At 41.1% G+C, this 25,198-nt stretch overlaps 1 protein-coding gene across 1 annotated transcript in view; it reads right to left on the reverse strand.

Annotated features, from left to right (window-relative positions):
* SNTG2 (syntrophin gamma 2) overlaps positions 1–25,198 on the reverse strand; it is a 262,480-nt gene that overhangs the window by 125,948 nt on the left and 111,334 nt on the right. Inside the window, exons 8-9 of the mRNA XM_089776922.1 lie at positions 22,901–22,992; positions 7,192–7,319 (exon numbers count right to left, since the gene is read on the reverse strand). Coding sequence (XP_089633048.1) covers positions 7,192–7,319; positions 22,901–22,992 — 220 coding nt within the window. The remainder of the gene's footprint in view (positions 1–7,191; positions 7,320–22,900; positions 22,993–25,198) is intronic.

The following is a 25,198-nucleotide window of genomic DNA, read 5'->3' on the forward strand; positions in this document are numbered from 1 at the left end:
CCTCTCTATATGGGGAGTCCAACTTCCTGTGGACAGAGATTGCTCCAGAGGGAGCTGGAAGCTGGCGTCGGCCCTAGTGTGACCTAACATTAACCGGTTAACTGATTAATGGGAATTTACCTCCTTAATGAGATATACTGCAAATGCATTTTGAAGTTACTGCAAAACTATCAAGTGTCCTCCGTTTCCACAAGCCAGAATGACAATACTGAACTAACCATTACAACTACAAGGTGGAGAAGACCATGTCACTAACCCATCCCACCACGGCTTTCAAGAAAAAAATTCCCATGGAGACCAATGGGGTTGGGCTATTTTATATGTAAAACTACTGAGAAATGTGTATGTCAATACCATGATGGCAATGCTAAATAATACCTAATAATAATTGCCAAATCCCAACCCGCTTACAAAGCACCTGATTCAATTAAAATTTTAAGCTAGGATTGGGCACAAAGCAATCTGTTGGTATTACCCAAGAAGATCCAGTTAACATTTAGTCACCATTCAAAAATATAAGGGGCCAATTAGTCAAAGCCCTACCGCTTCATGTAGGTGATCTTTGAAGAAAATTGGAGAGACTTTGAATTTACTTCTTCTGACAGCAGCTCTTTCTCTCACTGGATGTGGAGTCTTTAGCACAGATTTCCCTTTGTGTATCAGAATAACTCAGAAATGTATTGTCACAGCAAACTCCATTCAGGTTTAAGCAACGTGCAGTCCAAAGACAGAAGAACAAATCTCTTGAAACTAGAAGTCAAAACATCTCACCTCTTCACAGAGCTCATAAAGGGTTTGTTCACCCAGACACACAAGTCATGACAATTCTTTCTAGAGAGAGACAATACATCCTGCCTCTCTGTGGATGCACAAAGTGTTTTTAACACATTGTTTAAATCATCAACTACCTGGATGAGGAAAAATCACAAAAAGTTTGTCCATCATCCACACCAGAGTGACACAGTGATTTCATCACTGTGGTAACAGATCCATTTTCTCTGTGGGTTCTTCTGGAGCAACAGGGAGCCTGGGGTGGTCTCTCAGGGGGAGAGGCCAGGTGTACCTCTATTTCAGTGATTCTTAACCTTTTTTGGCCTGTGGACCACCTCACTCAATGTAAACCTTTCACTGACCACCATTAATTATATAATTACACCTGAGCCATTTTTCTAGTGCTGCAGCTAGGGAGAACAGTTTCATTTAAATTTTTAAACAGATTAAACATTTTAATTTCTCAAACTTGATTTTAAATAAAATAAAATATTAATTTATTAATTTATGTCCAAATCAAAAGGTTTCAATGTTTTCTTTATTTATGGCAGGAATGGGGAAACTTTTTTGGGTCAGGGACCATCGATCCTCAGAAAAATCAATTGGAGACCACACAAGAGAGAAGCAAAAGAACTCCTCCCTAAACTCAAGGGGAAGGGTCAGGGAGAACTAAGGTTCAGGTCTTCCCATAGGTCAGATTTACTTTTCTGGTAGATTTTATGGAGCCCCCTTAAGTTCTGGGGTGGGGACAAAAATGAGGGGTTCAGTGTGTGTGAAAGGGCTGCCAGTGAGTGGGATAGGTGTGGGGTGCAGAATCTGGGAGAGAGCTGGGGGGGCAGATGAGGGAGAGATTGCAAGGTCTGGGGTGGGAAGTAGGATGCTGAAGCAGGCTGGGAGTAGGGTGTCTGGCCAGGGGGAGTGAGCAAGAGCAAGGGAGGGTGCAGGAACAATGGTGGATGCAGGAGTGGGCTAGAGGTAGGGTGCCTAGCCAGGAGGAAGGTAGTCTGGCCAAGAAGGAGTGTGCAGGAGCGGACTGGGGGTAGAGTGTCTGGCCAAGAGAGAGAGTGCAGAAGCCAAATTGGACCTCCCTGGTCCGGCACCCTCTGGACCGGATTGGTCCCAATGAGGAATTTTTCTCTATCTGGGGAGGTCATTTCAGTCCTCCTGCTACCACCTGCCATACTGGGCTTCCTGGCACCTCCTTTCCCCCAAAGCCCAGCTGAGTGGTGTGTCAGTTCCTTGAGCCCCCACAACCTAGCTGAGCCACATGCTGCTTTTCGATCCCCCTGGCCAAGCTCATCCATGGGCTGCTTTTTGGCCCCTTCCCCTGGCCTGGCCCAGCCCAACTCTGCCATGGCTGCCTGTCCACCTCCTGGCCCAGCTAAGCTACATGCTGCTTGTCTGCACCCTTCCCAATCTCCAGCCGCTTACTTGCTTTCACGTGCTCCCAACAGGCAACACCTCCTGATGCTGCTATTAGCTGGATTCCCCAGATGCAGGGAGAGCCTTGGACTCCTATATTCTCCCAGCTAGAGGAGGGGAGGGGAAGGAGAATCAGTTGTGCAGCCGCTTCTGGCTGCATTTGGAGCCTGGGGACTTTCCGGGAAATTTCAGTGCTGCACGGGGCATGGGAACAAGACATTAAAATATCCTTGGAGATATTTAAGAGCAGGTTAGACAGACATCTATCAGCGATGGTCTAGATGGTGCTTGGTCCTGCTTTAAGGTCAGGGGACTGGACTCGATGACCTCTCGAGGTCCCTTCCAGATCTAGTGTTCTTTGATTATATGATTAAAAATTGAGACTGTCCCGGGAAATTTGGGATGGATGGTCATCGTAGCCATATTAGAATGCCTAAAGCCTTCCTCTGCAGCCAGAATGAAGAACAGCAGCCATTAGCTGTAAAGCGGAGAGTTACATACTCATATTCCATCTAAATTGCATTAAAATAGTGTCGCACCAGACTGTTAAGAAGGAGATCCTGTCCTAATGGCACCCACTGTCACCAGATAAAGAAACAGATCTCAAGATGGATAAAGAAAATTTAATTTAACAGCATTTCATCTGGCAAGAAACTATTTATCAACTAGCCAATTAGCCTGTCATAAGATGGGATTTTCAGGTCTTCTCTCCTGAGCGCTCTCGCTCCGTGTCTCTCTCTCTCTCTCTCCTACTGCCTACCCCGGTCTCTCTCAGCTCTTCTCCACCCCCTGACTCTCTCTCTGTCTTTTTCTTTCTTTTCTCCCCCTCCTGCCTCTCACTGTCCCTTTCTCTTCTCCTCCTGCCTCTCTCTCCCCTCCGTCTCTCCTCGCCCCCCTTCCCCTTCCCTCCCACCGTGGCACTTGGCTGAGTGCTGCCTGCTTCGCCGGGCTGCCATGAGGGAGGAGGTGGGGAGGTGACATACATGGCCAGGGGGCGGGGATGTCTACATCACCGCCCCTCCTTCCCCTCTCCCATGGTGGACGGCTGAGGGACGCAGCACTCAGCTGAGTGCCACAGCGGGAGGGGAAGGGAGGCGGTGACATAGACGGCCCCACCTCCTGGCCATGGACGTCACCGCCCCGCCCCCTTCCCCTCCCTCCATGGTGGTTCGGCTGAGTGTTGCGCACTCAGCTGGGCGACCGCGGGGGAGGAGAGGTGGGGCAGTGACATACATGGCCAGGGGTGGGGCTGTCTATGTCACCGCCTCCACCCTTCCCTTCTCCCACGGTGGCCGGCTGAGGGGCGCACCAGTCAGCACCACGGCAGGAGGAGGAAGGGGGGACGGTGACGGACATAGCCCCACCCCCTGGCCATGCACATCAGTGCCCAGCCCCCCTTCCTGTCCCACCGGGACTCAGCTGAGCAGCTCAGTGCCAGCGCCACTCAGCTGGGCCGTGGCGGGGGAGCAAGTGGCGGCAAGTGGCTCTTTGGGGTCTGCGCTCCCCATGCATGGGGAGCGTGGATCTCAAACAGCCGCTTGCTGCCTGGGGCCCAGCTGAGCGGTGCTCCTCCTGGGTCTAGAGTTGCCAGGTGTCCGGTTTTCTACCGGAAAGTCCGGTATTTGCACCGTCTGTCCGATAGAAAAATTCAGAAAATACCGGACATGTGCAATGTCCGGTATTTTGTTAATTTCCAGCCAGCCCCGCCCCTTTTCCCCTCCCTCGGAGGCATGCTCAGCTGGGAGTGCTCAGCTGGGCCCCGGCGCGGGAGCAAGCGGTGGCAAGTATAATATATTATTTTATGAAAAGAGAGCGCATAGGAAACATTGAGTGAATAGCAATATCTTAAATTAATTCAAATAGCACTGATTTTAACCTCTGAACTAGTTAATTGACTATAGTGAATGAATTGCCCAGATACAATGTGATTCCTTTATTAGGAGGTATGTTAGTGGTAATAGCAATGAACCCTTTCAAGTATATATATTTTTAATAGGTATTTTTTGCATATTTGTCCTGCATTCTAGTATTGTATCCAATTATATGTTCATATTTGGTGCAGTTGGACATTCTTGGAAGAAAATAAGTTTTTATGTTTTTATTTTTCCTCATGGGAAATGTTAGGGTGATTGTGTGATGTGATTTGAAATGGGAAGAATAGGTTTCTAGAAAATTTGGAAACTAAAGAAGGTTTTCAGGAAAAAAAATTGGGTGTGGTGGGGAAAAACAACCCCTTGCCTCCTTTTACATCAGATTTTTTTTAATGATTTGTACAAATCTAAAGCCTTCTTTTCAACAATTTTCTTTAGGCAACTGTTAACTGACAGCATTTAAAAAGTGATTGAGAAACAGTCTTGTTATCCACTGGTTTACATAAGCTGTTTTTCTCTTTTAAGTTGATAAAGTTAAAGATTTCTTAATTTTTTTCCTTAGGCAACACTTTAAAAACACTGATAGATTATCTGGGTTTTCTTTTGTTGGCTTGTTTTAATCCATCCAAACAATAAGTCTGGTTAAACTCCTAAATTAGGACTAGATTTAAACTGCAGCAAAGGAGGTTTAGATCAGACATTAGAGAAAACTTCCTAACTGTCAGCATGGTTAAGAACTGAAATATATTGTGTAGGGAGCTTGTAGAACCTTGTCATTGGAAATTTTTAAAAGCAAGGGAGACAAACACCTGTTAGAGATTGTCTAGAACAGGGGGGGCAAGAGGCATCTAGCAGGCTGGATGGAGCTCACAGTGGCCTTCTGGCACCCTTACTACAGAGCAGCTGCAGCCACATTAAGCAGCCAGTTGCTAATTGTTCTGCAAGCTGGGCAGGGAGAAGAAAGCTTCCCATGCTGTCCCTGCCTCTTATCAAAATCCCCAAGCTCCCACTGGCCAGTTTCTGGCGAGTAGAAGTTGAGAAATGTTGCTGAAGGAAGGGGCAGACAATGAAGCCTCCTCACTCTCCCCTCCTCCCTGCAGCAGAGCCACATGGAGTAGCTCCCCCGCCAGCACACAGGCAGGAAGTTTGTTTTGGGTTTGCGGAGAGCTAGGTATGCCCTTCCCAGCCATAGCCTGCCTTTGGTACTCTGGCTCCCTCACCTCTCCAGATATCTGTCCCAAACCACCACCCAAACCCTCTGCATTGTCTCTCCTCATAGCCTCCAATCACCACTCCTTCCTGCACCCTCCCCAGTCCAGAATCCTCTCCTGCACCCATAACCCTCCTGGACCCTGCATTCCATTTCCCTGCACCCCATTTCCCTACCCCACGTCACCACTCAAATCCTCTGGTTTCAAGATTAAGCCAGATTGGTTTATGAAGGGGATGGTTTGATGGGATAACATGATCTTAGCAACTAATTGACCTTTCACTATCAGTGGTAAATAGGCCAATGGAGGGATGATAGGAGTTACTATAGAGAACTTTTTTCTGGGTGTCTGGCTGGTGAGTCTTGCCCACATACTCAGGCTTCAGCTGATCATCATATTTGGGGTCTGGAAGGAATTTTCCTCTAAGGTAGATTGGCAGAGGCCCTGGAGTTTTTCGCCTTCCTCTGTAGCATGGGGCACGGATCACTGCTGGAGGATTCTCTACATATTGGGGTCCTTAAACCATTTGAGGACTTCAATATCTGAGATATAGGTGAGAGGATTATTCTAGGAGAGGGTGGGTGAGATTCTGTGGCCTGCATTGTGCAGGGGGTCAGACTAGATGATCGTAATGGTCCTTTCTGACCTTAAAGTCTATGAGTCTCTGCACCCTTTTTCCCCACCTCCCCCAGTCCAGAGTCCTCTCTGCATCCATAACCCCTCCTGGCCCCCAAACCTCTGCCCCATATCACAACTTTCTCCTTCCCCCTAAACTCCCTCTCAGACCCCACGCCCCACTCTTCCATCCCAAGCTCCCTTCTACACCCCATCTACTGTCCCAGGCCCTGTGTTCCCTCTACAGAAATGCAGCCCTTCAGCACTTACCAAAATGGTAGAGTGACCCCCCCACCTATTGAAAACTATTCCCCACCCCTGGTCTAGATAATACTTAGTCCTACCTTGCGTGCAGGGGAGTGAACTGGAAGACCTCTTCAGTTCCCTTCTAATCCTGTCATTCTATAATCCCATGAAAAATGCATACAGGGGAGCCAACAGTGTGCTGGGTCCCTGGGCCAGGTGAGGGGGAGCACCTCTGCATTCCTGGAAGGGGCGGGCCTCAGGCAGAAGGGATGGGGCTAGGGACAGCCAACACTCAACACCACCCAGAGTATACCTCATTGGCCCACCTACCCACCAAGCTCCCCTTGCAGCTGCCCACAATTTAAAGGACCTAAGGCTGAAAGCCACCACTGCAATGACCGGGAGCCCTGGACCCCTTTGAATTACTGGGACCCACAGCAATTGCCCCCTTTTCTTCCCATATTTTCTTTAATAACCTTTATTTTTCTTCTCTTTCTTAAATATATATTATTTGCCTTTTTCTTTAAGAACCCTTAAAGAAACCTCAGTTTTCCTTAATAATTTTCATTTTCCTCTTTTTAGCAAACTCCCATATTTTTCTTTCTTCTCTCAGCCTCCTTTTTTTCTGAATTGTCTAAAAACCTATTCTTCACATTAAATCTCACACCCACAATCATCCCTAACATTCCCAATGGAAAAAAACAAACACTCTTTTCTCCTGAACGACTAACATCAAAAGGGCCCATAACCAGATATGGAACTGGAGGACAGGCTGTTAGATGAAAAAGGGATATGGAAACCTAACAATATGGTGCTGAACCATATCAACAGCATTACTGTTTACTTTTATTGTCCTATTTTAACCTTTTCTTTGTGTTCAACAGTCCTGCTATGCATGTTATAAATCTCAGGAGAAAATATACAGCATATTTTCATATAATAATATGAGCTACAATTTTTCATCTCTTAAGTCAAAGAATTCTTCCCCAGCAACAGCTTCACAGTAAAATTAGGCACAGTTATTTAACCCAGTACTCCCCTTTTCAAATACATACCTTAATTTATCTGTTCCAGCTTTGTACCTTGAGATTCGAGCCATTGACAGAGGAACTGATAGAGTGTCTAGCCAGCGCTTCTCATATTTTGGTTCATTAGCTATGGGTGAGGAAGGTGATGATGGAGCCTGTAGAGAATAAATGAGAGTCCGTAAGAACAGTCTATCAGATCATACAGTGCAGAAAGTATGAAAATGCATCTGGGTCTGTGTGTTCTTTACGAACTAGTAATATATAGTAATATAATTTTTTAAGAAAGAGAGTTAAGGAGAGAAATCAAGAATGTATGTATAAACAAAACAGACACGTCAGTGCTATAATGGTATTTTTATTTTATTATTTGTGTGATGTTAAGTCCTTTCATGTTTTAATTAAAAATTAAAGCCCACTTGTAATTGAGAATAAATTATGTTAACTTGAATGTCAGTGTTTTACTCATAAATCTTCTACCACATTCCATCCCAATTCAATATTGCATAGTTCAAGATTGGAAATGCTGACTGTAATTCACTGTAGCCATCTGGATATTGAAGAATGTAAGAGTAAAGTAAAAAGATAGCCTTTTGTGGAAGAGTCTTAATACTACCTAATGTAAAATGTGAAATAAACACTAAAAACAGAATGGGAAAAAATAAAATGTTACTTAAAGTACCTGAAATTCCCAGTCAACTAGCTACAAAATTGGAACAGCTCTATTTAAATTAAGTAGCACTGCTTACAGTATGTTCTTTGTGGACTCCTATTCTGGTTTACACATCGATGTTGTGACAACAAATAACTTAACTTGCTCACTATGGGTATGTCTATACTACAAAGTTAATTCGAACTAACAGACGTTTGTTCGAATTAACTTGGATAGGCGCTACACAGGCAAACCGCTAGTTCAAACCTGATTTGAACTAGCGGAGCGCTTAATTTGAACTAGGTAAACCTTGTTCTACGAGGGCTAACGCCTAGTTCGAATTAAGTAGTTCGAATTAAGGGCTGTGTAGCCACTTAATTCAAACTAATGGGAGGCTACCCCTCCCCAGCTTTCCTTGGTGGCCACTCTGGGCACCACCAGGGAAACTCTTCTGCCCCCCTCCCAGCCCCGGAGCCCTTAAAGGGGCACAGGCTGGCTACGGTGCCCGTGCCAGGTGCAAGCCTGCCAACACCCAGCCAGCAGACCCTGCACCTGGCACGGCACGAGCCAGGCACCCGCTGCCACCCAGCCCACCCCTCTTCCCGGGACCAGGCTGGCAGCTCCCAGGAGCCTGCCCGGGGTCGCAAGAGGCGGGCACCCTCCTGGTCTAGTGTGGACATCGTGGACCTCATCCACAACCTTCGCACTAGGCACAGGAAAGTGGCCGGCTAGGGCAGGATAGCTGCCAGCCTGGCCACCCAGGAGCAGGTCTGCATGAAAATCAAGGTGGTCCAGTGAGACCCCCAACCCTGAGCCCTGAGCTTAGAACAGCCATACTGGGTCAGACCAAAGGTTCATCTAGCCCAGTAGCCTGTCTGCCGACAGTGGCCAACACCAGCTACCCCGGAGGGGTTGGACCAAAGACAATGACCAAGACATTTGTCTCGTGCCATCCATCTCCAGCCTTCCAAAACAGAGGCCAGGGACACAATTTCTATCCCCTGGCTAATACCACTCCATGGACCCAGCCTCCATGAATTTATCTAACTTCTCTTTAAACTCTGTTCTAGTTCTAGCCTTCACAGCCTCCTGCAGCAAGGAGTTCCACAGGTTGACTATTTGTTTTGTGAAGAAGAACTTTCTGTTATTAGTTTGAAGCCTGCTACCCATTCATTTCATTTGGTGTCCTCTAGTCCTTCTATTATGGGAACTAATGAAGAACTTTTCTTTATGCACCCTCTCCACACCACTCGTGTTTTTATAGACCTCTATCATATCCCCCCCATAGTCTCCTCTTTTCTAAGCAGAAAAGTCCCAGTCTCTTTAGCCTCTCTTCATATGGGACCTGTTCAAACCCCTGATCATTTTAGTTGCCCTCCCCTCTCACATCCTCTCTCTTCCCCTCTCCCACCTCCTTTTCCCAGTCTCCCCGAGTTTTGTTCAATAAAGAGAGTTTCTATTTTTGAACACACGTGTCCTTTATTGTGTACATGAGGAAGGGGGGCTAGAGAGGGGTAAGTGGAAGGAGGTGAGGGAGGAATGGGGTACGAGCCCCCAATGGGGAGGACTGGGGTGGCTCTGCGGGTTCCTCGGGGTGGAAGCTCTCCTGCAGCCCCCCGATTGACCCCTCCCCAGATGGCAGCCTGCAGCAAGTGCAGCCGGGCTGATGGCCGAGTGCTGTGATGTGCCGAGTGTGGGCATTCAGGGCACTCCAAGCCAGGACTGCTTTGCTGTCCCTCATCGAGTTAGACAAGTGAGCGGGGAACCCCTGAGAACTGTCTGTCCGGGGTGGGGTCAGGACCCTTTAAGCACAGCCCTCGGCTAGCCAGAGACAGCAGCTTCACGCTCTAAGTCCTAATCTGATGCCCTGCCGGCACTGCTTCCAGCCATTCTTAACGTCGGTTCAGGGTCCACTCAATGTGGACATGCTAGTTCGAATTAGCAAAACACTAATTCGAACTAGTTTTTAGGTTTAGTTGCACTAGCTCGAATTAGCTTAGTTCGAATTAGTGCTGTAGTGTAGACATACCCTATGAGATTTCAACTGAATTACTAAGAGAACAGCCTACAACTCACAAGTGGCTCACTTGGGTAATTTTCTTTGATATGTCAGATGAGGCATTCCTCATAAAGCCCTTATTATGCACCAGAGATGTCACAGAAGAGAATAGAGAATGTGATTTAATCAAAACTATAGTAGATTCTAAGGATCTACATTTTTCATGTTAGATTAGCAATCACACAATACTTCATTAGCTTCGCCAATTCTAACAGAAGAAAAAGACATCAGTGTAATTAAGATTTTTTCTTGAGCCAAGGAAAATGAAATTTACTAAAATGAAAAAATTATTATCACAAAATGCCAGTTTTTCTCATTGAACGTGAGAGAGATTGTTAAATTCTAAACTAAAAGTGAAAGGCAGATTTGCCAAGATAGCAGTTGGACCACTAAACTTGTAATGGCCCCCAAAAGAACAAAAGACAAGCCAAAACCAAAGAGAACATTGGCTCTCCTTTCAGGAAGACATCCAGGAAGCTCCTGAGTTTGTAGATGGACAGAAGGAAGAGATGTCAACTCTCTGACAATGAAAAATGCAAGAGCAACAAACAGAGTCTCCAACTGTAGGATCTTCCTCAGCAGAACATATGATTCCATTTTGTAACTGATTGTATTAGTTTTATGGTGGCTATTTTCAGCTACTATTGATTTATTTGGAATTAATTATGTTAAAAGTGGGGATTGAGAGACAATGCAACAATAACCACATGCTTCATTTTCATCTTCTTACCTTTTATTTTCAAATCTAGATGTCAACTTTTTTTAAAATATATGTAATAAATTAATCCCTCATTGCTCTGTTTAGTGCTAAGTAACCTTGTAATTTTGGGGCTGAATGTTACTGTAATTTATGATCTGTCTGGAATTACTTCATGAGTTGTTATTCTTAGGAAACAGTTAAAAAGACAGAAAAATCCAGCTAATTCCTTCATCTAAGATGACTTCCACAAAAGAAATAATTGTGTAGACTATTGTCTTTGTTGCTTGGGATTTTCTAAATGTCTCAATTACTACATATTTTCAGTGTTGATCACAAGTAGCACTTACGTACTCACAGAGCTCTTTGACTCTCTTCAAGGTACTGTTTCTTTTGATCAATAAAATATTTGCTGAGTTTGGAGCTATCTGACATGAATGGTAAAACTGTGTGACTTCAGAAGGTCATAAGACCACAGCAAAAAGATTCTTAAATAAAATAAAGGGAACAATGGTAATATTAAATCCTTTGAACGCATCTGCACATCAAGGATGAGAGAACAGTGGGGAGTCCTGCTAAAGATGTGGATGCCATATTATCCAGGGATCGCTAGTATGTTAAGTACACAGTGACTTTCATGGCTTATTTGGTTTGATTCATAAAGGTTTGCTTGTTAAATAAACTAGATGAAAAGAACAAAATCTACAGAGAGAATAATTTTCTCCACTTTGAATCTTCTAACTTAAATTATTTCAGTGCCTAATAAAACTAGAGAGATGTGTTGTAATGGGACAAGCTGGTTTCAATATGCTCCCAGTAAAGTCAATGGGATTTTTGGCATTGACTTAATAGGAGGAGGATAAAATCCTCACCAACTTGTCATTAAGAGTTCTATTTTATGGAGATTATAGGCCAGATTTCAAAACAATCTCTAAACCCTAAAGGATGTATAAAATCCTTTAGAAAATTTGGCTCAGTGACGTGTGTAACAAAATTTGAAGGGATGTAAAGTATTTCCAGTAGTCCACATGACAAAATAGAAAGAAAATGTTAGTTTTTTTAAAAAAATGTTTTACCTTCAATAAACTGACAAAAGTTTCCTGGAAGGCTACTGAGGCTGAGCTACCTGATTCTGCTTCCCTGTATAGATGCCAGCTTTGGGGCTGGAGAGTCAGGGATCCTGGGCATTACACTCCAGCTCCAATACCTGAATGCCTGGACTTTCTGTTCTGGCCTTGGGGATAGGGGAGAGGCGCTCTGCCTCACCAGCACGTGGGCAGGAAGGCTCTTGTCAAATTTTACCAGAGCTCTCCGGGAGGGATGCTGAGGCTGATTCTCTTAGCCTCCTTCCTCCTCCTACACAAATTCTGGGCCTAAGGAAACAGAACACATTGGGCTCTCCCGCTTCAATTCTTGAACTTGAGGGGAGATGATATCTCTGGGCACAGCTTAGGGTACAGTGAATGAGGGGAGGGAGGCACATGAATTTCACAAAGAGAATTTTTACCATACAGCAAATAAAGAAAAAAAAAACCTTGATTGCAAATATACATTTTCCCTCTGCTCTCAATCCGCACTGATCTGTACCTCAAGGTCCAGCCCAGGCATGGTAATTCTGGTTGATTATTTCATCTTGTTTCTGTAGCTGCTAACTTACAACTCCCTTACAAAGAGAGCAGGCAAGGTAGATATTTACAATTTAAATTTCTGTACTGTATCCCATTTGTTCTTCTGGCTTCCTGCCAACACCCTTAGCTACCCCAGTTTAACCCTTTAGTCACCAACGGCTGGCCAGCACTCCTCCAATCCATCACAGTTGTGTTGTTTGTGTGTTCCTGAATTTGGTTAGCATTTAGAATCCAAATCTACTGTATTTAGAGACTGGTCTCATTGACGTCAATCTGAGTTAATTCTTCTGATGTGTATTCTTTAAGGCCTTCATTGAAAAAAAATGATTTATGCCTTTTCTTATGGGCCTCTTTATTTATGAAAGTGCTTGAGTGATTGCTTAGCTTTATGCATATACTTATATCATGACTTATCTCTTGATATGCATTTTTGTCAATTATTCAATAGTGAGCTTTGCTGAGAACTTTTCAAAAGCAATCTCTTTTCTGTGAAACAGAGAGAAAACATACAATGATATTTAAATATTAAATGTATTATTCACAATTTTCTTCTAGACAAAATTTTCGCATGTGGATGCCCAAAGGCAGCTAAAAATAATGTGATATTCAAAGAAGCTGAGTCCTCTGTTGCACACTTTATGTGGTCCTCTGGAAAAGAACTCTCATTTCTTGAAGAACTAAATACCAGAGTAATTTTCCTACACCTTTGGGTACATCCTAAGTACTGAATCTTCAAAATCCTGTTACTAGACCTGTTTGGAAGTGTGCAAGAGGGAGCCATCTCTAAACAAAATATGATGCTCAAACCTGAATATGTTCATTTGATATTTTATTTGTTCTTTCCTTTATTAGTATTAATCAGCGTTTTCCTTATCATTTCATCATTCCTAATCATACTCATACATTCACAGATTCCAAGGGGAGAAACAGTCACTATGATCATCTAATGTGACCTCCTGTATAACTTAGGCCATAAAACTTTCTCCAAATATTCTCACATTATAGTTTTCAGAAAAGTACCCAACCTTGATTTAAAAACTGTCAGTGATGGAGAATTCACCATCTAACTTGGTACATTCTTTCAGTAGTTAATTATTCTCACTGTTAATAATGTATGCTTTTTTCCAATCTAAATTTGTCTGGTTTTAATTTCTAAACACTGGATCATATATTATCTGTTTCTGCTAGGCTGTAGAGCTCATTATTTAACATTTGTCCTCCACGTATGCCTGTCACTCCTTAACTTTCTTTTTAAGTTAAATTGATTGAGCTCCTTGAGTCTATCACTCTAGGGCTTGTTTTCTAATCCTTTAATCATTTTGTCTTTCTTCTTCTTTAGCCAGCTTAAAATTCATATTGTTTCCTTGCTTCCAGTTTACCATGTGATCCAGATTGTTCTCTATTAGTGACCTGTCCTCTTCATTATTTACCATTCTTTCAATATTTATCTGGGATAAGTTTGTGGGGATTTTCCATGTAATTAATAAGAATGTTAAGTAGCATAAGGTCAAGAATCAGCCCCATGTGGAACCCACATAGAATCCCACCCATTCAATTATAATTCCCCATATGCAATTACTTATTGATACCCATCAGCTTTTAATCCATTTAATGTATGCCAGATTATTTTTACATCTTTCTTTCAATTAAAATGTCATGTGATACCAAATCAACTGACCAATACAAGTTTAAGAATATCACATCAATCTTACTTTCAAAAAACCAAATGTATGATCTCATTCAAAAAAAGACATCAAGTTAGTTCGACATGATTTATTTTCCTTAAATCCACACTGATTGGCATTAAGTTTATTACCCTCCTTTAATTTGTTTTTAATTGAGTTCTCTATCAGTGGCTCTATTTATCTTGTTTGGGATTGCTGTCAGACTGATAGGCTTATAAAACCCACATAATCTCATTTACCCTTTTAAAATATCCCAATCTATTAAAAAAAAAACCCAGCTCCTCTTTATTGTTCGTATTTCTGGTGGGCACAGATTTCTCCATACATCCCTTTGCTTTCCTATAAATTTGTACAATCCAAACTTCTGATTTACATTCATTACTATCAACTTCCCATTTTTTCCATTTGTTATACTTGTAAACAAATATTATATATATATAGAGAGATTCCTTCACTACCCTTTTAAACTAGATCACCTTTTCAACTAATACAGCCTTCTTCCTTGATTGTGTTTTTGGGAATCCATTTAAGTGTTATCAAACAATTCCCAATTATTGTTCACATTTTTTTTATTTAAGTCTTGCATCCAACTATGCTGGCTCCTAATTTTTTCATCTTTCAAAAATTAGCCCTTAGAAAACAACAATATATATTACACTGGTTGAGACTTTATTCTGTTTGCATATTATAAATGTAATCAAGTCATGATCATTTCTACCTAATTTACACCATTTATTTTTAACTCAGTGATCAGTTCCTCTTTTTTCTGTCAGATGATGTTTAATATAGAATTGTTCCATGTTGGATGTGATGTTTAAGTAATGTTTGAGTTTCAGATCTATACGAGAGGTTTGTAAGTATACACAGGTTTGATAAATCTGTATTTTTGTAGGCCTGACATGACACGAGTAATTTGCCTCTTTTGTGAGTAGCTTGAGTGGGAACCTGAATGGAAATTAAATTGTCATAACAAGCAGTATGCTGGAGTCTAGCTAAGAACATTCTGGTATTACTAAACAGGCCTAAATATAAGACAAGGTAAAGGTTAGATTATACATGGATGGAATAAGCACAGATCATGCTTTTCAGAATGGTGTTTATAAGTAGTCAGCTAGTCATGAAGTGTAATTATGAACTAGTGTTGCTAGAAATATATATACACAAATGGAAAAGTTTTATTGCAGAACTTTGAATCTGTGATGTGGAACCCTGACCTGGTTCCCTTACTGGACGCTACTGGCCAGAGAGCTGGTGGTTTATCTGATCCCACTTCATGTTTTTTTCTCCCAGATGAAATACAATGTGGGTTTGAAAATTGAAGCCACCCATCCTGATCATTATCCCATTAACTTCCATTGTTTTCAATGGATATTTCTTTGGCTGGAATTAAATGTCCAAGTCAGTCAATGCTACTTAAATCTCTTACATGTTGCTTCACTGATGCCAACTGCAGAATTAATCTTACTAATATCTGTAGTGTCCTCAGTTGGGGAACATTTTCTGTTTCTTTTACCTCTGCAGCATTATTTACACTTTTAGAAGGTTGTTGTCTAAGGCTCTGATCCAACAAAACACCATACTTAACTTTAACTTCAGTGGAACATAAATTAGCACTTACTTGCTTTGCAGAATAGAGATGGGATTACTTACTTGCTCAATCAGGCCCTAAATTCATTGAATGATCACAAACAAGGTTCGTTGAAATAGTAAAAGTGGCAATCGTGAACCAGATATTAAAATATTTGTGGGGCAAGACTTTCAGACTCCTACTATTGGCCTACCTCTGCTCCAACTAAACTCAGAGTAAAACTCTTATTAATTCACAGTGGATAAGACCAGATGTAATAGTTTTGAAAACCCTAGCCTAGAATTAATATGCTATTTTACTCACTACCAAAAAAATCCTAACATTGAAAATAACCAGAGTATACAATAATCTCAGATGAAGCAATGAAATGTTCATTACTTTAGTTATTTAAACACAGATTGGATAAAGACCTTAAAGATATAGTGAAAAGAACAAACCAACAGAAATAGAGGAATAGAAAAAGTCATTTTAGAAGCGTTTTTTCTATTTCTCATATATGATTTTCTCAGAAATGCAACCTTACAACAACAGAATTAAAAAGAATGCGTTGGTTTTCTAAGGAATGTACAGAAGATAAGAATTCTCTTCTCTCATAATTCATTAAAACAGAAAAAGGGAACCAACACAGTTGTACTGTTTATTTTCTTTTGACACCTACTGCACTTAAGCCGTGACTACTGCAGTAGCAGCTGCCATCTGAAATACGTCTGGTAATGTTCATCTATAGTGACCTGTCTCTTTTCCCCTTCAGCATTCCCAGTGGAAGACTGAGATAATGATCACTACTTTCACAAGCATAACAGTAGAAAACAAGGTAGCTATACTTTGTGTTTGTCACACTTTATGTTCACATGTTTTTAAATGAAATAGCATGAATTGAAAATAAACTACATTTTCAAGAAATACACTCTTAACAGTGTTGTCCCTTTTTTCCCCAAGCACCTAGTCAAAGTTCAGGGCTTTGAGAATGTTTCAGTTGGAATTAGAAATTGATGAACTCTGGTATTTTCTGTGATGCCACCTTGTTGTATATTGTTTTCAAGTAATATACAAAGTCATGTGTTTTTGATCACAGAAGGATGGAAGAGAAAAGGAGCATTTTCTTAGCTTATAACCCCTAAAGCTCTTTAGATAACACCAGATCCAAAAAGATCTATTCCAAGCTTTTTACAGGATCACACTGGACACGTTCATACATATGTGGTTTTTTTAAACTGTAAACACAAGTCCTCACATATGTTATTTAAAGGATTAATTCAGAGCTATCAACTTCTGTGAGGGTTTTAACTTAACCCATAACAAGGCTTCATCCAGCTCATAACAAAATTTTAATCCTGATGATGAAAACCTAGATTTTCAGATGTTGAGTGGTGGCTGATATCACCAGATATCACTAGGTGCATTACTTTCATAGCCATGCCACTCAACTGAAATCTGAAATCTGAAAAAAAAGGTAAAGCTACAGGAGACAGTTATGTAGGATAAACTCAAACTTCAGCATTTAATAGCAATAATAAGAAAATTATTTGTTCTATTTGAAATGACAGTCAATATTCTAATGTTCAAAACCAGAATGATCTATTGTAGAACAGAAAATTCTTGTAGAATACAAGTGAGATATCCTGCTCACTAGTCTGGCTCCTTGCCACCCAATCATTCCCTAGCTAACCCTCCTATCTATCTCGCACATTTCTAAAGCACCTGTCGCTAATGTATCTGTCTTGGTGGTAGGGCTGGTTGCAATGCTGCTCCCTTTTTAGTGTACTAAAGAGCACCTATTTCAGATATTAGATCTCTTGCCCTTAACTGTCTTGGGGTAGAATAATGTAATTCTTCTGCTATTCCACTATAATCTAATTACAGTATCCTGGGTATAGCATGCCCTTATTACCTTCAGATTCACTGAGTTTTGGGCTCAGTGAATTTTGGAATATCCTTCCTTTGGGAATCTACTGTGATAAAATGACCAACAGCCTTCTTAAAATAAAATATTTTTATGTAACAGCTAGAATAAAGCATTAAAGAAAAACAAGGACTTTAAAGCATTGTACTGGATATTTGGATATTTAGTCTCTCATCTTATGCCTCGCCACAAGCTAAATTAGATATGATTCCCTCTTAAAATACAAAAGAACAGAACAAAATAAACTTACATTATTTTAGGAAGCCAAAAGAAGAGGCTTATGCAAGCTCATCAATGGGAGTAGAGAGAAAGAGGCCAACTGCCCTGGGACACTGCAATTTAAAAGGTCCTGGGACAGCCAGGGGCAGTTGTTTCAATATGGACTCAGTTTATTTCCCACGTAATAATCAAACCTGTCTGATTTCTCTAATTCAGGGAATCTGAGTTTTCTGAAAGCTTCTACCTCCACCATTTGTCTGGGATCAACGACCATATTTCTCCATAGCGTCCTTATTTTCAGAGCTGTGATATAAATTAATGAGTCTGCATCAAATTTCTTTCTCCAGTGGACCAGCTAGACCATGTAGAGGTGGGCAATAATTGCAGGACTGGGCAATAATTTTTCATAGAGGGGGAACTCCAAGAATTTGGTAAGTTCCCAAGGGCTACAATCTTCCATGCTATTAATGGGAAGGTTCAGGATCTGGGATGGAGGTTGGGTGCAGAAGGGAGCTTGAGGTAAGAGACTGGGGTGCAGGAGAGGGTGTGGGATCTGGGATGGAGTTTGGGTGAAGTAAGGGGTTGCAACCTGGGGCAGGGCACTGGGGTGCAGGAGGAGGTACAGAGTCTGGGACGGGGTTGTGACCTGAAGGAGGTGTGTAAGAGAGAGTGCAGAGTCTGGGAGGGGATTGTGACCTGGGGCAAGAATGCAGGAGAGAGTGCAGGGATTTGGGTTGTGACTAGGGCTACGGGATTGAGGTGCAAGTTGTAGAGGAAGGGTTGTGACCTGGAGGATGGGTGTAGGAGGATGTGCAAAGTATGGGAGAAAGTATGGGTGCAGAAGCAGGGATGTGGAGGTTTTGACTTACGTGGGGTAGGGGTAAAGGACGGGGAATAGGATTGGGGACAGGGAAGGGCTAGAGTGCCAGAGGCAGGCTATGATTGGGAGGTGCTCACATGGGTGGTTTTGAGCCAATGGGAACTGCAAGATTTTGCTGGGGGTGAGGGAAGTGCAAAAAGCCTCCCCCCATCTTCCTCCTGACTTCCCTGGCTCACAGCATTCAGAGATCTGCTCTGAGCAGTGTGTGGGGCTGAGTAGTCAGGGAGCCTGGCAGAGGGCCCCGCAGGCCAGATCTGGTGGCTTGGTGGACAGGATCTGGTCCACAGGCCTTATTTTACCTGCCCCTTATGTTGGGAAATACCCCCCTGATGGTTTAACTACCCAGCAATGGGGCAACCTATTCAGCTTAGTGGCTTGTATTCACTGTTCTTGTGAATGAATGTGAGAGAGAGAGAAAGAGAGAGAGAAAGAAACACATATGTGTGCATATGTATGTGTGTGTGTATATGTTGGGAGTGCACTGAAACTTCCCTCTGCTAGCATAACATACCATCCCAACCTTATTCCTGGATACGACTCAATAGTCATTACCAAGTAGCCCACAGAATCTAAGTATCATGCAAAAGGAGTAAAGGCGGCACAAATGGGTGCTAACGGTACTTTTTCTTTCGCATAGCTCTGGTGAGTATGTGGATATTTTTGCATAATGGGACCCATTGCAAAGTAAACAGTTTATTGACAAGCATGTGTATTTCTGATGTGAACACACCCGAAAGCATGGTCATGAGGGCAATGTACTAGACTGGATGGCAAACAAAACCTGTGGTGAAGGGAGCCATACAAGCAGCCAGCACAGTAAGATTTGTAAAAGGTACATCATAACTCACCTCTCCTCCCTTTAGAATGTCTTGTCTTTTTAGATTGAATGCTTTTGAGGGCAGGACTTCACTATCTGTATATTTATATAGTGGGTAGCATAGTAGAGAACTGATTTTACTTGGGGCCTCTACGTGCTACTGCAATATGATCAGAAAACCAAGCATGCTTGAGCTCAGTCTGAATTCCTCTATCCGAGAGTTCCATTAAAGGGTTTTGAGAATCATCAAAAAGTATGACAGCAAATTGAGCCACTTTTAGAAGCGAGCAATTCTTGGAAAACAATAGTCCTGGTCTTTTTTTTTTTTTTTTTTTAACTGTACAACATTATGACATTTATTAAAAAAAATAGAAAAACCCTTTGGTTTTCAACTGACATTTTCATGACCCTTTGCTTGCTTGTTTTGATCACAGTTTAGTTTGATAAAATGTCTCTGCTTGCATGCTTTCAGTGGGCCAACTCAGAAGCTAAGACCACTTTCTTTTCAGAACATTTGACAACTTGCCTTTTCATCTGCCGTTTCATGAAGTAATGGGGAACCTTTTCAAACTTTTCCTTATGAAAAGAGGTTGTGACTTTTCTATTGAGCCAGGTGTATACCATAAAGCATTTTGTTCTGCTTTATCATTTTTTCCATATTTTCTTGTGTGAATACTTGGCTCCTCTTGTGAGACTGTTAAACTTCAGAGGGACCTGGTTCAATGACATTTATAAGCCAAACTGCTTCTAGGTATTCTCCTCTTTTCTTTCTCTCTCTCCCTACAAGATTTTGAGCTTTGTCTGCAATCTTCAGTATTCCATTTCAGAAACATAAACTCTGATTTTCTTTCTTATAGGTCCTATAAATCCAATTTCTTATTATTAATTTTAGACAATAACTAAAAATTAGCATATGGCTTAAATGAAATGTGAGCTTCTAGATAACAGAAATCTAGCAATAATTATTTCAAACAAGCGTTTTCATGTTTCCTCTCTTGGTGATCATATACATGGGAGAAGCTCCTTACAACATGTGCAAAGTCTATCATGTGTTTCACTGTACTACCTGGTCTATGAACATCCAGGGCCCAATGATGGAGGGAAAGGGGGCAATTACCCAGGGGCCCAAACAGTTTAAAAGGGCCTGGGGCCCCTTAGCAGCAGCTAAGAACACTGGGGGCCTTTTAAAAGAGGTTGTGGGTGACAGGTGGGTGGACCCCTATTGGGGGAGGTTAGCCCCAGCTCCCTTCCACCCTCATTCTCTCCCTGTTGCTGGAGCTGCAACCCCCCTCCCAGCCCGTCACACACACACAGAAGCCTCAAGTTCTTCCCCTACTGATAGAGGAGCCTGGGCCAGTTGCAGCTGTGCTCTGAAGAAGCAGCTCTTCAGAGACACCTTTGTTATGCTATTCAGGTTCTGTTGTGGCTGAATAGCAAATAGCATTTGTTTGGACCTAGAGAAGGGAGGGGAGATATGGCTTCTAGAGCACATCTTTTAGGGTAAAAAAAATCCGTTTTTGATTTAAAAATGATTAGTGAACAGAAATCCACCACCATGCATAGTAAATTATTCCAATGGTTAATTCATTCCACCACTAAAAATTGTATGCTTTATATCCTGTCTGAGTTTGTCTTCAGTTCAATTTACAGACATTGGATCATGTTACACCTGTTTCTGTTAGATTTATGAATCAATAATCAAATATTTGTTCCCTGCGTAGGTATTCAGAGGTGCTAAATGAGTCTTCCCTTTATCTTCTCTTTCTTAAAATGAACAGATTGAGCTCTTTAACTATATCACTATAAGGACTGCGTTCTAATCGAGTTTATCATGCAGTTAGCCTAAGGGTACGTCTACATTGCAACACTATTTAGAAATAACTAGCACTATTCTGAAATAAATTAGTCCACATCTACAACACAGCAGGCAGTTATTTCAAAATAGTGTCAAAATACTGTCAAGCTGGAGGACTCCTGTAACTCTCACTGACGAGGAATAAGGGAAGTCGGAGGAAGTGTGCCGTATTTGGAAATAAGTGCTGAGTAGATGCTCCCTATTTCAAAATAAGTTATTTTGAAATAAGACATGCAATTGACATAGATCAATTTGTATAGCTTATTTCCAGTTAAGCCCTGCAATGTAGACACACCCTAGGTGATCCACACAGTCCCTTTTAACTCTGTGGGTCTATATTTTGCTATGATCATTCTTGTGGCTCCTCTGTGAACACTGTCCAATATATCAACATTTCTTGAAATGCAGAACTGAACACAATATTCAAACAGTGCCAAATACTAAGATTAAAATAACCTCTGTTCCCTACTAAGATTTCTTTTTCTATGTATAAAAAGATTGCATTAGCCCTTCTGTCAGAGCATCACACTGCAAACCCCACTAGAAACACATTTAGGTGGTGCTAATTCCCCATGCCCAACTACATTTTGAGAGCTATCAATTAGACAACGTTTAACCCATTTAATGTGCTCAATGTTCATTTTATATTGCTCTAGTTCTTTTAATCAAAACATCATGTGGTAGAATATCCTGGTGATGAACTGAGTATTAGCCTTATGGAACACTTTGGAAATAAGCATCAACAAGAAAAGATACCATGGGAGAAAGTACAGTGATGTTTCTGGGAGCAGCAGACAAGAAGGTAGTAGAGACAGATATCACTGGCTGAGGTTAAGGAATCAACACTATGAATCAAAAGTCCATAAGTGTGATGAGCCTTGACAAGGTGGAGAAGAAACCTGTGAGAATAAGATTGTGATCCACAGTGAGATTGTCTGCAACTGTGTATTATTCCAGTTGGACAATGAGACAGTATAATGTGCAATGCCTCTGGGGAGGCTAGGGAAGCATGGCAGGAAGCTTCCTATCACACCCTTCTACTGGATGCAATATTTTTTCCTTGTTTGTACACTAGCCTCTCTCTATTGGGTGAAGTGAAAGAAAGTTGTGATTGCATCACTACTTCTCCCCTTCCCATCCTCTTTGGAAAAGATGGCACCCACGTGCAAAGACTAGTCACAAAAGGAGGAGGGTGGGGATATAAAGGCTGCTTGTATTTTTTCTTTCTCTTGTGTTTTCCACTAACTTCATATTGAGAAAGGCTCTAAACAGCAGATACAACAGACCACTACATCACTTTACATCTGCCCCTTTCTTTACCACATGCTGTAGAATTCATTTTGGTTCGTTAGGCATATTGTTAAAATAGTTTTCTTAACCCCCACTTTCCCTGTTTCTTTTTTCTTTCCCTTTACTTATTTCTCATTCCTAGCATGTAAATTGGTCTCTCACTAATTAAATCTTGTAATGCACAGTAAGTATATTTTGACTTCTGTATTTATATTAAATCAATAAAGCAAGTTAAAGTTCACATAAAAAAGTATCTTTTCATCCTGTGGTCACTTTAGAAAATAGGTGAATGACTTTAATGTAATACCTAGACAACTAAACAATTTAGAAGAAAATGACAGAGATTCTTTCCCTTAGTCAATAGTTCAGTGTTTTCTCAGCACATTTAGAATGGTTTATTTTGATTCACCATTTGAAATGAGGTGTGGGAGACAATGGTAACACAGATTATAATCAATTTGCTTACTGTGTTGGTTGTGTTTCCATTCAAATGTAAACCACTGTCAAAGAGAGGAGAGGAAGCGCCACTGCTGTGATCACTGGATGGTCCAGGGGAACCTGAAAATCAGAAGTTGGGATAAAATTCCTTAACTGTTAAATTAAACAAGCCACCATTATTTCATTTGGGAAAGGGATACAGTGTGAGAATTGGTAAAATATGACATCATACAAAAACAAATATGTGACTGCCTTTTTGGCATGACAAGCAACAAGCTAACTTCTTCCTCATGCATGTATGCATTAGGAGGTTGTCTTTAAATGTATTATGTAATAGCAGTTTTCCTGAAATATGTATGCCAATGCATATTATGAGTAGTGCATCTTGTGTTAGAAATAGTATACAATTATATAATTAAAGACTATTCCAATGCAAATGACAAACAGCACAGGATTTAGGTTTTGCTTTTAGATTTAATTTTTGCATTTTTTGTTTGTTTGCGTGCTTAGTTATGTAATCTTCAGACTGACATAATGCATGTTTTATATTCAATTTACTATGGCAATCAGAATATATTGATAAAAGTATGTAAAAATCAAACTCACAGCTCCATATTCATTATCACCAAAATTCATTATCCTGTCTGGAGCAATCACTTGAAATTCCTCTTAAATCATTTCTCATTAATAGGCCTATCAAGTCTCTAACTTCATAACACATAACAGAGAATGACAATCATTCATATCCACATGCTTTCTTATGCTTCTATTCCATCCACTTTTGTTGGGTTTAGCAAAATGGTAATACATTCATAGAACTTGCACAATAAGGCTCATCTTCTCTATAACAATTTATGCACATATTTTAGATAGAAAGAAGTGATTCAACTCTATTTAATTTTTCTAAGCAGCCCGAGTACCTCTCTTCGTGCCTCTCAAATTTTTGTTATATAGTCAGACATTGTTAAGCCGTATTCCATCGGAAAGTTACAGAATAATCCCCTACCAAGTTTTGAACACTACTGGATATGTATGAGTTTTTAGTGGCTTCTCTGGGCCTTTAATCTGTTAAAAACTGGTATTTAAAATTACTCTAAAATGCCTTGCCGCAGTAGAAGTTTGCTGATTGCTGTTCATTATTTAACTAATCATTCTTAGATGTATTTTATAAAATAATTGTGTGAAAGAGTTAGAAATATACAAATCTTATTTACCAAACACATTTCCTGAATTCACAGAATAAAAAAAAAGTTTGTGTGCAGATTGCTCTAGACAGATATGTTTCAGTTAATACTTGTTTTAATGGATACTATTTCTACATTTTTAATAAAATTATGTAACCAACAAAGTGAGCCCACCTTTTAAATTAAGTAATTTGCCTGTGGGTTCATCCCAACACTACCTGCTGTTGGTAGCTCTCCCTCTTCATTCCTAGGAGAAGTAGAGCACAATCTGTATACCAACATCAAGACATATTCTAAACTTCACTTACCTAATTTACAAACAGCTGTCAAACTAACAAATGCATCAAAATGTTTCCCACTTGCAATTTCTCTCTTTACTACCTCAGATTGAAGTTTCATTGGCTTTGAGCCTTCCAACTACACAGGTCCAGTTGTGTTGGGCGTACATTCTATAAACTAGGAAATTGGAACACTGAAAGATTTTCACCAACCTCACAACTTCCAGTCCTATCTGATACAAAGTTTATCTGGATGCTGCATTTGCAACAAGTGCAAATTCACATATACCCCCCTATAAAATTGTGACAGCCACATATCAGCCACTTAACCGAGTCTTACCAAGAAGAAACAACAAGAGTGACCAGTTCTGACATATCAACATAAGCTCACAGGTCAGGGAGACCTTTACTATTTACATCAGCTCAACATTTCCTGAATCACAACAACTGGCTAAATGAGAGACCTACTATATATTTTTTGCCCATATAGTTGTTGGCTTACAGATAGAAACTATCAGTCACACACTCTAGCCAATATACTTGTCCCAGCAAAACCCTTGTAGCACAAGCATGTAGTACAACTATGCCACAGAAGAATTCGGTTAGCATAGCTAATGTACTTTGGGGAGTGGTTTAGCTATCTTCACAGAACTCTTTCTGTTGGATTAGAATGTTTCCCCATTAGGAGGCCTGCTGGCACAACTATGTGAACAAAGCACCTGTAGTATAGAAAAGCTATTAGTTATCAATATGGTCTGTTCATTACATCATAGACAGACACCTGAAAACACAAGGGCCAAAGAGAAGAACCATCATATTCCAGTCCAGTTCAAAACGAGAGTAGAGATATCTCAAGGAAAAACC

This window comes from Pelodiscus sinensis, chromosome 3 (genome assembly GCF_052426305.1).
Source record: "Pelodiscus sinensis isolate ZL-2025 chromosome 3, ASM5242630v1, whole genome shotgun sequence".
Classification (NCBI taxonomy): domain Eukaryota; kingdom Metazoa; phylum Chordata; order Testudines; family Trionychidae; genus Pelodiscus; species Pelodiscus sinensis.